This window comes from Poecilia formosa, unplaced genomic scaffold, assembly GCF_000485575.1.
Source record: "Poecilia formosa unplaced genomic scaffold, Poecilia_formosa-5.1.2 Scaffold168, whole genome shotgun sequence".
Taxonomy (NCBI): domain Eukaryota; kingdom Metazoa; phylum Chordata; class Actinopteri; order Cyprinodontiformes; family Poeciliidae; genus Poecilia; species Poecilia formosa.
In genome coordinates this window covers 1-11,842 of record NW_006800107.1, presented here as the reverse complement: position 1 = coordinate 11,842, position 11,842 = coordinate 1, and the positions used below count along the sequence as shown (strand labels likewise).

The window sequence follows — 11,842 nt, the reverse complement described above, 5'->3', positions numbered from 1 at the left end:
GGTAGAGGACCCGAGCTCAGAGGATGAAAGAGACCACCCACGGAGGGTGAGAGGGGAATTTTTTATATATATATATATATCTCCCCCCTCCATGTATCCCCTCCATCACACACACACTCTGGTTGCTGGTCCTACCAAGTGCAGTGATGGGGGTGCAATGATGTCGCTAATGAGGTGGAAAAAAACTAATTTGGCAGGACTGGAGATAACCACACACACACTTTAATTCACACACTCCACGTTATCAGTGCAAGCTTTGCACGATTTCCCTTTATCACACACACACTCCTATCAGGGGATGTCCTGAATGAAAAGAACTAGTCAAGCAGAAAACAGATTCTGTTCAATTACACCGACGGGACAAGAAAACACACACTGAGCTCCACTTGATAGGATGCTGGATTTATTTAAATTATTTTTTACATATGGATGACATAGCACTCTGTTTTGCAAATCTGTTTTGAGAAAAATGTGATCTAATTAGCATACTTATCTTCCTATACAGTTATTGTTTTATTTAAAGAGACAGAATCTTTTATGGTTATTTATATGCTTGGCAGATTCTGTTTTAAAACAATATTTTAGTTTTACAACATGTTTCTTCTGACTGGAAGTAATGTTAATGTTTTTGAGCAGTCCAATCAGAGTCCTGACTTTAAGTTAATAGAAAAGCATGACATGTAGATAAAGATTAGGGGAATGGCATGGAGGCCTTCCAACCTCAAAGATTTGGAGGTAATCACCTCCAAATGGTTAAAATACCAGAGGAAACTTATTTTAAGAAAGGTTTAATTGCTCTGGATAGGTTTTTCACATCAGTAAATTAAATCATAACTTGAAAACAGATTTTTGTATTTGCTATTTAGACTATATTTGTCTTATTTTAAATTTTGCTTGATGATCTGATTGGTCGGTCAAAAACAGAGGAGGGTAAATTCATTTTTATTGAGCTGTATATAATTTTAGATGTCTGCTGTTGTGTAGCTGCATAACTTGCACTTTGGTATTTTGCAGCTGCAGTGAAGCAGCACTGGCAAAGCCTGCAGGCATCTGCAGAGTGGTCAGGACCTCAGAGGGAATTCACCGAGCGTCACTGTTTCACAGTGAAGAAGCAGAGTGGGAAAAGCCTGTTTGATAGTTCAGTGGTTTTACATCTTCAGAGGCACATTTAGGTAAACTGAAGTGTTTTCAGTGTCAAATATCGTTCGTTTGTGTCCCAAATCATTTGGAGATTAGATAAATAAACAGTAACCAAAAGATAAACAGTATTTATGGTCAACAATGGTCGTGTGCAATGGCCAAACAGTTTCACTCTAAATATTGGTATCAAAAACTTTCTTTAAAACATAAGAAATTGAATATAGATTTGTATCTTTACTCACAGACATTAGCAGAAGGTGGGCAGATCAATCCAAAATATTGATAATATTGATGCCAAGTTGGTATCAGTATCGGATTGATGCCAAGTTAAAAACTTTAGTTTGCATTTTGTTTATTTAGCAAACACAAACACAAATAATGTTAAAATGTTATTAAAGTATTTTGCAGACACATAAACTTTGTACAAATTCTCTCTCAGCTTTGAACAAAATAACTGAGAGGAAAAAAAGTCACAAAAACACCTGAAGGCCAGAAGTTTAATGATAATAAAAAGTATCGGTGCCAGTATTGGCGATACAGGCCCTGCAGATACTTGGTATCGGATGGATACTAAAATATGCAGGATTCATTAAATGAAATAAATTTATTAGAATAACCAAAAGAGAACTGAGAAATAGCCTTAAAAACAAAGGATTTAGTTTCTGCATTTTGGGAGAAAGACAATGAAACATCCAAGTCTTGGTACTTTCTAAAACATCTTTACTATCTTTAAGCACCTGAGTTTTTATGTTTATGTAGCAAAACATGATCAGGGAAAATGCAATCAGTCTATATATCTAATAAATATTATATTTATCTGCTAATCAGTAATCTTTAGGCTTTTTCTGACTTTTTTTCAGACATTCAGAAACAGCAAAAATCCTCCATAATGAAATGAAACCTCAGATGTAAATAATAATGATGGTAATGATGGTAATTTAATAAATAAATTACTTAAATTACCAAAGAACGGTGTGATTGTAAAGGTAAAAAACATGAGAATCTCACAGAAAGAAGAAACAAATGGAACATTGATGTGTTTTTTAGGTGCTGCTTTAGTTTTAATTGATAGCTGAAAAGGATTTTCATAATAAAAGTCCATTTAAACCACTTTGTATATAAATCCACTACAAAGGATGTATGTAAAGTTTAAACAGCAGCTGTAATGAGAATCTTTCTGCTACTGATTGTACCTCTTTGAATTCACATTTGATGTTTGAAAGGTTGTAACTTAACATGTGCTTAAGTTTGTAAACCCAAGCTTTGTTTGGCAGAGGTTTTAACTTTGTGCATTTAAACCCAAGAAAAGACTCAAACATTTTGAGCTGCTAAGTTTTGTTTTGCTCCATTCTGCATTAAGTGCATCATGGAACCATTGTTGGGTTTTAACAATCAGTTCTGCTCCAAAATCAACACAAAGCAAATAAAAGGCAAAATGCAAACCAAAAAATACATACCATATTTAACTACACAAATGCAAGTCCTGGTTTATTTTTTGGTTGTTGTTTGTTAAAAACTGAATCTTCAGAAAAACATACTTTGGTTTCCAACAACAACAACAACCTGCAATTCTCTTAATTTCATATCCATAACAATTTAAAGTATAGAAGGCCCAGAAAATTTACAGATGCTGTTAATTAGAACACATTTTTTCCTGTTACACTTATTTACAGGAAAAACACAACATTTTTCTGACTTTCTTACAAAATAACTATAAACTACATATTTTGGGGTTTTGAACGACTATAGTCAGACAAAGCAAGGGGTCAGCCCTAACTTATGCTAAATAAACTTCCTATTCTCAAAAGATTGTATTATATCTTGTATTACAAAAAATGTCAATATGTTCCTTTTTTCTTCAGTGGCAAAATAATGTCTACCATTTTTTTAAATATTCCAGCTTTTAAATCATGACTATTATGAACATTGGTTGATTTAAAAAGCAAAATATTTTAGCAAAAAATGAGCCAGTTTGCAATATGTTTTCATAAATATAAGCGACTTATTGAGTAAAAAACAAAAATCTATCCATTTATCTATTCTAACAATTTGCAGGGGCTAAACTAGGATGTGCTAACTCATAATATCATCTATTTTTGGCTCAAATATATATTTTGTTATTTAATCAGACATAAATTTGATCCTCCCACCATAATGGTATTTCTAATAAAACTCTGGCTTTTGGTTTAGTTGTGCCACCTTAAGGTCCTTAGTGCCCTGCTGGCCCTTTAAGAAACTCTCTAGAAGCGCCCCTGGTAAAAACCGAACAGGTTGTTCAAGTGCAACGTCTCCACCTATAAAAATTATGATAGTTTCCTGTTCTGCAAACTGGGCCTTGATGTAAACATATTATCTTGATTAAAATTTCCCTTTATAATTTTTGTCCTTATTTTCTGATATTTCCAACATTTTATTAATATCATGAGCAGAATTCCGACTCAAATATTCAGTTTGTTTTCGAAATAGGACAACTTATACGCATTTTCACATCTGAAACATTTTTTTTTTTAATCTATTGGTATTTAAGAATCACTATCAATTACAGGGAAATATTTGACTTACTGAAGTATGTATTTTAGTCGCCCCATGGACCTTTTTCACCTAAATAAACAAAAACTACAAACGATGACTCAGTAAAGGCGCATGCAAGCGCGCAGGAATGGCGCAAATGGTGCGTGAAATCCCAAACGCGGCGCCATATGCTCAACTGTCTACCTCTCTGCACCTCTGCTTGATGTCGACAAACAAGAGTTGATTCCTCTTTTGGGGGCCTCGATGCTTGCAGAAAAAATTAAGGGTCTTGCTTTCTTAGGACAACAGAGTTTGTTTTTGGGAAATAAAAAAGTTAACCTCAACATGAAATAACTTAGCAGGATTTACTGCCAACAAAATAAAACATTTATTGGTCAGATGGTGGAAACGGACTCAAGATGAGGCCTGTAAGGAAAAGTGATCGAAATTTGTGTTTAACATCCAAAGATAAACATATTTAAATTAAAATCTCCAGAATATTCTCTAATATTTAAAATTTTAGCCCCTACTTTCATTTTGCGCAGAACAAATCTGACACTTCTCATCTTCAAAATCAACTAATTTCATTTCTCGCGCCTCTTTGTTCCTTTGTATCTTTACATCTTAAGCAAAGTGAGGATTTGCTTCATGCAGCTCCTCCTGCAGTTTTGGCTGACATGCGGTCTGGACGTGCACGGATCCGCCGCATGCAGCGCGCTCCCTCTCTAACGACAGATGATGAGTTTTTAGCGCTGCTCAGTGAACTGGCCCCCGGGGCCATTTGTCACAGGCTGTCCAGAAACAACTCAAGCATGGAAATGAATTTGCTCATTCACATAAAACAGCCCGCGTCAGCCATACTGAACATGCAGCACAGTAACAAACTGCGCACCGCACGTTACGCCCAAGCTGCGGGACATTTCCGTGCGTGGATTTGTACGAAGTTTTTTTTTTTTATTATTTCAAATAACTCATTCACCATGTCTCACATTTTAAGCAAGTGTTTTTCTATCAAATGCGTGTAAAATTGGAAATTATTCTGTGGATATTGAGCTATTGTCTCACCTTTGTAATTTTAAGGAATACATCTTCGCGCTCTTCTCGTCTATCAGATGGGATTTCTCTGAATTAGTCGGAGTATTATCCATTTTTATAAGTTCAGACTTATATTTTCTAATGTAAAAATATTTCTTCCACCTCCTTAGTCGAGAATCCGATTTCCTCTGATTTTCAGTCGACGCAGAAAGTCAGCCAACACCTCATATTCTGGGATCTGTAAGTCTTCAGGACAAATCCGTAAATTCCTTCATTGCACCGCTGAAGCACAAAAAAAAAAAATAAAATAAAAAATTTTGTTTAGTTTTCTGTGAGTTTTTTTTTATTTTTTTCCTTTTAAAAGAAAAAAATCTTGCTGGACTTGAAGCCTGTAAAGAAAAAGCTGCAGCAGGACTGAGGAGTGAGGCTCGGCGCGCTGCAGCTGCTGCTGTTCCTGCAGAGTCTGACTGATCGCAGGACACCTGAAGTTAATGGGACAGGCGTCAGCATGCGCGAGCGTCACTTCTCCACACTATGATTGGACAAAAACACATCAAATCTACATTCAAAATATTTATTTAACAAATTGCACAAGTGGTACAAATAATTCAAGTAAATCTGAATTACATTTATATCTATTGTTCCATCCAATGCATGTCATGCTGCAATAAACTTAACCCTTTTTTTCTTGTTTAACCCCGATTAAATCACCTTGTTAAAACTAAAACGTGAAGGGTTTAAAGTATATTTTCAATTTCAGTTATATCGAAAAATAACCATTTGATACAGATCGGCCTTATTGATTTATGTGTATAAAATTATAATTGCATTGCATGAGTAAAAACATTTTACCAAATGTTTTTATGCCTTTTTGAGATATCAATGCTGTTCTTACCGTTGATTTCCTGATCACTCATCAATCAGTCTTAATATAAAACTCACTCGCAATCATTCTTACCAAATCAAAAACCAATTTAAACATAATAATATGATTAAGGAACTATAATCATACAATAGACTACAATCTAAACCAGTTTTTCAAAGTAAGGCCCGCGGGCACATGGAGGAGCACTAGGAGGCGCTGTGGGACTCTCAGAAAGTTGGAGGGAAGATGGAAAAAAAAGAATACCATAATGGTTTTTGTCTTTAATTTATCATAATCATTTTTGTTTTCTATTATTAAATCATCTTTAAAATAAAATGGAAGTTAAAATAATTGATTTAAATGTTATTTCTGATTACCATTTTCAGTCATTTTCATCAAGCTGCTTTGCTCTTCAAGCAAGTGTAGCAAGTAAGAAACAGAAATGTTTCTGACAAGAAAAAGGCCAAAAGAACAGAAAAAACAACAACATAAGAACTGTGGGAATAAAATACATTTTATACTATGAAGATAACATTTTTTATAGCGGACAATTTTATTTTAAATGAGATTTTTTTTTCTTCTTTTTCCAGCCCTATAAATTATGGAGTCTGGATAGTATTAATGTGTTTATTTATCGAATATAGCACTTCTTTAAATTAACTGATATTAAACTTAGACCTAATTAATATAAAACCTGAGTCAACTGGTTGTTTTGTAAATGTTCTTTATAAATGAAATTGATTTGATTTAACATCAAGTGCAGCTGGTACAAATGTAAAACTTTCCCAATAACCTCTCATACATTTTTATGTAGAATTTATTTTAACAATATCAAAATAATGCAAGTTGTCATGATGACTGCTATAATATAAATCTACGAAATACATAGAGATATGACGGTTATTTGTATGTTACAATGGTCTGCCTTTTATTATTAACGTTTCTATCGCATACTCGATGTAGTTTACAAAAGAAATGTGGCCGAAAGTCTTTTGTTTGAAAACTCTTTAAATTGCCTTTTTGTTCTTGTAGTTATTAAAGTACGAAAGCTTTCATAATTCAATGTGCATAATGTATTTCAGTCGTGCAGTTGAGGTAAAATTACCGACGTTCTGCGAGTTCCGCAAACACAACATCACTTTACGTCTTCTGACGTCATCACGCAACCAGTGTTTAGTTTCCGCGCCGAGCCGTTATGGCAGCAGCGATTATCCTCGACAGTAAGCCGGGCGAGCAGCCGACAGATGGGGGAGAGGACGCGGATAGGTCGATGTTGAGGACCGACAGGTGAGAAAAGACTGTCGGGAGGATGGAGTGCCTGTTGCGGCTGTTGGATCCCTGAACGGATCGCTTTAATCCTGCTAACGCAGCTAGCTGGCTAGCTTTCCTTCTCCGTCAGATCCACGCATTGTGTCAGCGTGGCTGCTGGGAGAACAAAAGAGGCAAAAAAGACAAAAAAAAAAACAATAACACATTTAATATCACTGCAGATATTCAACAAGGACGTGTTGATTTTTTTTTTTATTCTTATTTATTTTATTTTTTTATGAATTAATTAAAATTCTTGGCCATCTCAGAGTAAATGCTCTTTGAGTTTTGTGCCTGGTTGCAGTTTCAGTTTTAAAATTAACATTTCATTCAATTCAATTTCTCTTCTAGAAAAACAATGTTGCTTTACCTTACAAAAAGCTGAATGTTTTCTGGTAATATTTTTACAAATAAATGTTGATGTTCTTCCTTTGAAGCTTGTAGTCATGTTTCTTAATTCACTCCACTGAAAGACAGCAGAGCAGTAAAGTACTTTTTTTTATTTACAAAATCATCAGCACCACATTTATTGAAACTCCATAATATCTTTCAAGGTGCTGTGAAAAAGTATTTACCTCCTTACTTTTTTGTTTCAGATCAACTGAATTATAATCAGACAAAGGTGATCTGTGTAAATAACCACTGATGCTGTCATCCATTAGAGAAGGCCTGGACATTAAGGCTGAATAAAAGCATTTCATATGAGTCGATATATAGATAATTATTGATGATTATTTTTGTTTTAAATATCTGAAATTTTGCCAAACTGGTGGAATGGCCTTTTCTTTTTATCTACAGTTTTCACTCCACACCATTGTTTTCTTCTTTTTAAGCAGTTATGGTTTCACAGTGAACTTGAAACTGCTGCTGTGCAAGTTACTCAGCAGGTTGTTGCTAGGTAACCACAGATTGAGTGAGTAGGCTAGCTTAGCTCATTGTGAGAAGTTGAGAAGGTAAATCACTTCCTCTGCTTACATCTCCCAGAATGCCGTGGGGTTCTGGATCGGAGTTAAGTGAATTTTCCATATACACATTATTATATCTGATGCATTGTCTATTGACACTGATCACATGCAGTAGACACTATCTACATATTAAGAGTAATACTGCGTTTGTCCTACCAACCCAAATATAAACATCGGGAGTTTAATTAGAACATGTGCTTTGGTTTTGCTTGTTTCTCTTCCAAAGAGAGAAACTTTTAACTGAAGATTAGTGAGATAACTTTCCACAAACCGAGCCAAGTGATGACAGCCTTACTCATGTGAATGGTGGCCTCCCCACTCGATGTCATGCTGTTTCCTGGGCAACGGTGTGTTTTCCTGGGGAGGATCAGCAAGTTCTCCCGTCCTCTCCCTCAGTCACACCGATACCAAAGGTCCGACTGCGGAGAGTCCTCACGGAGACATTCCAGTGAAAATGTTTCTTTCTTCCTCTCTGCAGAACAACAATTTATGTGCAAGTCCACAATTTTACAATGTTGTAATATCAGCTGAACTTGCATGTACTTTGTAATACTTGAAATGCCTGTAAAGGAGCAGCAGGGGGTCACATATGAACCAAAAAGGCATCTCTGATGGCAAAAACATCCCATCCTATCCTCTTAGTGAACTGTACAACGACTGATAATGTTTTGGCGAGCGGTCAGCTTATCGATGCCTCTCCCTCTAAATGCAGCGGGAGCGGAGAAGATTCCATGGACGGTCTCTCCAACCGGGTCCCCTGCTGTCCTCTGACCCCGTCGCTGTCGCCACGGAAACGGACCACGAGCCAGTCCAAGACAGAGCCTCCGCTGCTGAGGACCAACAAGAGGACCATCTACACCGCCGGCAGACCACCGTGGTACAATGTCACCGGGACCACCTTCAAAGAGGCCTTTGTCATCGGTGAGAGAACAAACGCCGTCTGCTTCATAAACCAGAGTTCTCCTGGTGGTTGGTTTGTTTTCCAACTCCTACATCGTCACCTAAGACACATTTAAATATGCTTAAAATGAATAATTTACGCAAATATTTAGTACTTTTCTTATAAACTACAATCTATGCACCAATCCGGTCTTAATATCTGATCAGGTATCAAATCTATTCAGTCTAATTCAACAAGAATTAAACTGAATTCTAGTTATTTATTTTACATTATATTTGAAATTCCTAATTGCACTTTCTGAGCCATTTACAATAAGGTTTGTTGCAGTTTTTTACATTTTACCGTAGTCAAACTGGAGCTTTTATCATTTTCTTTTGTTTTACTGCTAATTGCACTGACGATTAATCGATTACTAAATTAGTTACGATTATTTCAATAATCGATTTATCACAATTAATTTGATTAATCGTTTCAGTCTTAGAAGGAAGTTGCGCTCCTGTCTTCTTCAGAGGTTTTTGTGTTGTTTCCTTTGGTGGTTTTTGGTGCAGTGCCCCCACAGGCGAGGAGGGGAACAGGTTTTTGAACGGTTTGGTTTGTTTGACGGAGTTCAGTGTGAAAGTGAACCGCAGTGAAAATGTAACATATCAGGTGTGAAAACAGTCTAAGGTTATTGAGGCTGATAAAACCTTAACATTTCAGTTTTATTTTCCTCACAGGTGTCAAACTCCAGGCTTTTAGGGTCGGTGTCCTGCGTAAACCACATAAATTTCTCAATAAAAGAATCTCAGTTTTCTTCACGTTGAGTTTCAGAATAGATAAACTGAAAAACCTCTGTCATGCTCAAACCTTTTTTTCTACAGATGTAAGTTTAGCAAACCGTAATCTAATGGTTTCTTTCTGTATGAGCCTTTATGGCGACACATCATGCTGATCTGCACAGTAAAACATCCGAGTCAGCGAGCTTCCCAGCAGCTGTGGAGTGAGCTCCAGGTGTGCGTGTTTGACATCCACGGAGCGCCGTAGCGTGAATAAACTCATCAGACCGGCGTGAGCGGCGGGAAGGAGAGGCGGACGTTCTCCTCAGTCTGCAATCTGTTATCGCCAATGGAGCGTAGTGACTGGTCCCAATTTCACACACGGCTGAAAGGAGCAGCGGAAAACTGGTCAGACCTGCGCTGAGGAAGATGTAGTAAAATTTGGTGCAAGATGGAGAGGGGAGCGAAAGAGGGAAATAATTACGACTAAAACCGTAAAATGGGAAGAAAATAAAAGAAATTGAAATGAAAGGAGGTAAAACTTTGTGTCTGCCATCTTTTCTTAACAATTGGGTTTTTATTGCTAATAGAAAACAGGGTTTGTTGCGTTGCAGCAGAGCAGCTTTCACAGCTGGGTGACTTTAAAACATGTTTAGATGAAATAAAAGGAAAACGTGTTTCTACAACATCCCCACAGCTGGACTTAAAGATAAAAACAAGCAGCATTTGTTTAGTCCAGTAAAATAAGTGTTTTGCTAAAAGTCACTTATTTTCTGTTACATATTTTTATGTAATTGTAATTATTTTGTAGAAATCTGTTTAATTTTTCTTTGTCAAAAAAAAGCCAAATTTTGACTGATTTGTGACAGCAATAAATACTGTAAATACTGGTAAACCCATATTTTATTTTTTGAAGTGATATGGCTTAAAAAATAAAATCTCAGATTTTTTTATACCAGATTCAATTTCCAATTTTAATTGATTTATTTTTTTTCCCTCAGTTGTTTTTAGAACAAATATACAAATTACAGAAATTTTCTCTTTTCACATCACACGAGTCACATAATCAGGAAGTAGTTGGAGGATGATGGTTTTTTTAATGACATCACATGAACAAACTTTATTTGTGTTTCTTATGTAATGGAAACAACACAGTTGTGAAACTTTTTTTTTTTACATTACCAGAATATTGACAAAGTTTTGCATACATTCGTAATGGAAATGCAGCCAATGTCACACCGTTCTGCGCTAAACAGCACAAAGGAACATTGAAAGTCTAAGGAAATTCAAACTTTAGCGAATTTAACCTCTAAAAATCTCTCATCATACCAGTTTGCCATATCTGGTGTCTGTTGCTGCAGAACAACTGTAAAAAGAAGTGATATGTCATGAGTATATGATGAAAGTGTATTTATTTAGTTCTTGAACTAGTGTAGCATTTTTCTAGCAGCGGTGCTTCTCCACGTTTGTCTTCATTAATTAGAGCCGCTGCTGTTTGTGCTTTGTGCTCCTGCAGGTCTGTGTGGAGGAAGCGCCTCAGGAAAAACCACAGTGGCCAATAAGATCATCGAAGCTCTGGATGTTCCCTGGGTGGTTCTGCTGTCCATGGACTCCTTCTACAAGGTGATCACACTCTGCGTAATTAAAAAACAGAACCACAAGCTTTGATTCATAGGGTCTTCAGCAGTAAATTTGCAGATTCACTCTGAGCAATAAGACGCATTCGATAACTGTTTACCCCCAGAGTTCTCTGATAGTTCATTAGCTTTTGATTTGAAAACAAACGCAGATCATAAATCATATTCCACTGAATTGATTAACCTTCCCGCCCCTTTGCTGATTTCAGCAAGATGAACTGAAATCGATGATTTTTGGTTCCTTTCTTACTTGCTTCTAACACCAAATTAAAAATGTTTGTTAAATTTGTCCCTTTAATATGTGACTAAAGGTTACAAAGAGGAATATTGAAGGAAAAACATGCTGAATATTTGTGCAGCAGTTCCTGCAGCTCAAGATTAAACAGTCATTGACTGTGTTCAATATTAGTGTTTTATGATATAAAGCACTTTGAACTGCCTTGTTACTGAAATGTGCTTTACACATAAACTTCATTGATTTATCTACAATGCTGAGTTCTATTTTTTATTTTTTTGTAAATATAACTATATTTTCATACTTTTCAGGTTTTTAATAGAATAATTTGCTTTCGGTTTCCAGTAGTGTTTGCTTAGACTGCTCAGTTTGGAAAATATTTACTTTTTCATAATTTTCAATCAAATGTGTGAAGAAGAATAAAAAAAAAGTGTGAATAAAGTAATACAATTACAAGAATAAAATTGTAATGTTATGATTTTGTAATATT

The 11,842-nt window shown here is 35.9% G+C and overlaps 2 protein-coding genes across 4 annotated transcripts in view; one reads left to right on the top strand and one right to left on the bottom strand.

The window, feature by feature from the left end:
* The window catches only part of slc30a2 (solute carrier family 30 member 2), a 13,994-nt gene extending 8,866 nt beyond the window's left edge, over positions 1-5,128 (bottom strand). Inside the window, exons 1-2 of one of the 2 annotated variants that reach the window (XM_016677887.1) lie at positions 4,849-5,128; positions 4,717-4,756 (exon numbers count right to left, since the gene is read on the bottom strand). In XM_016677887.1, coding sequence (XP_016533373.1) covers positions 4,717-4,739 — 23 coding nt within the window. In that variant the 5' untranslated portion in view covers positions 4,740-4,756; positions 4,849-5,128. Of the gene's footprint in view, positions 1-4,716 lie in introns of both variants that reach the window. The other variant, XM_007564755.2, reaches the window with a different exon arrangement.
* Positions 5,129-6,472: 1,344 nt separating this feature from the next.
* On the top strand, positions 6,473-11,163 carry LOC103146731 (uridine-cytidine kinase-like 1). 2 transcript variants are annotated; one of them, XM_016677849.1, is made up of 3 exons: positions 6,473-6,838; positions 8,537-8,745; positions 9,442-9,972. In XM_016677849.1, the coding sequence occupies exons 1-3, from the start codon at positions 6,747-6,749 to the stop codon at positions 9,654-9,656; spliced, it is 516 nt and encodes a 171-aa protein (XP_016533335.1). In that variant the 5' UTR covers positions 6,473-6,746; the 3' UTR covers positions 9,657-9,972. The 2 variants fall into 2 exon arrangements, with proteins under 2 accessions (XP_016533335.1, XP_007564813.1); XM_007564751.2 differs by lacking the exon at positions 9,442-9,972 and adding an exon at positions 10,997-11,163 and having other exon boundaries at positions 6,513-6,838.
* Positions 11,164-11,842: the final 679 nt, after the last annotated feature.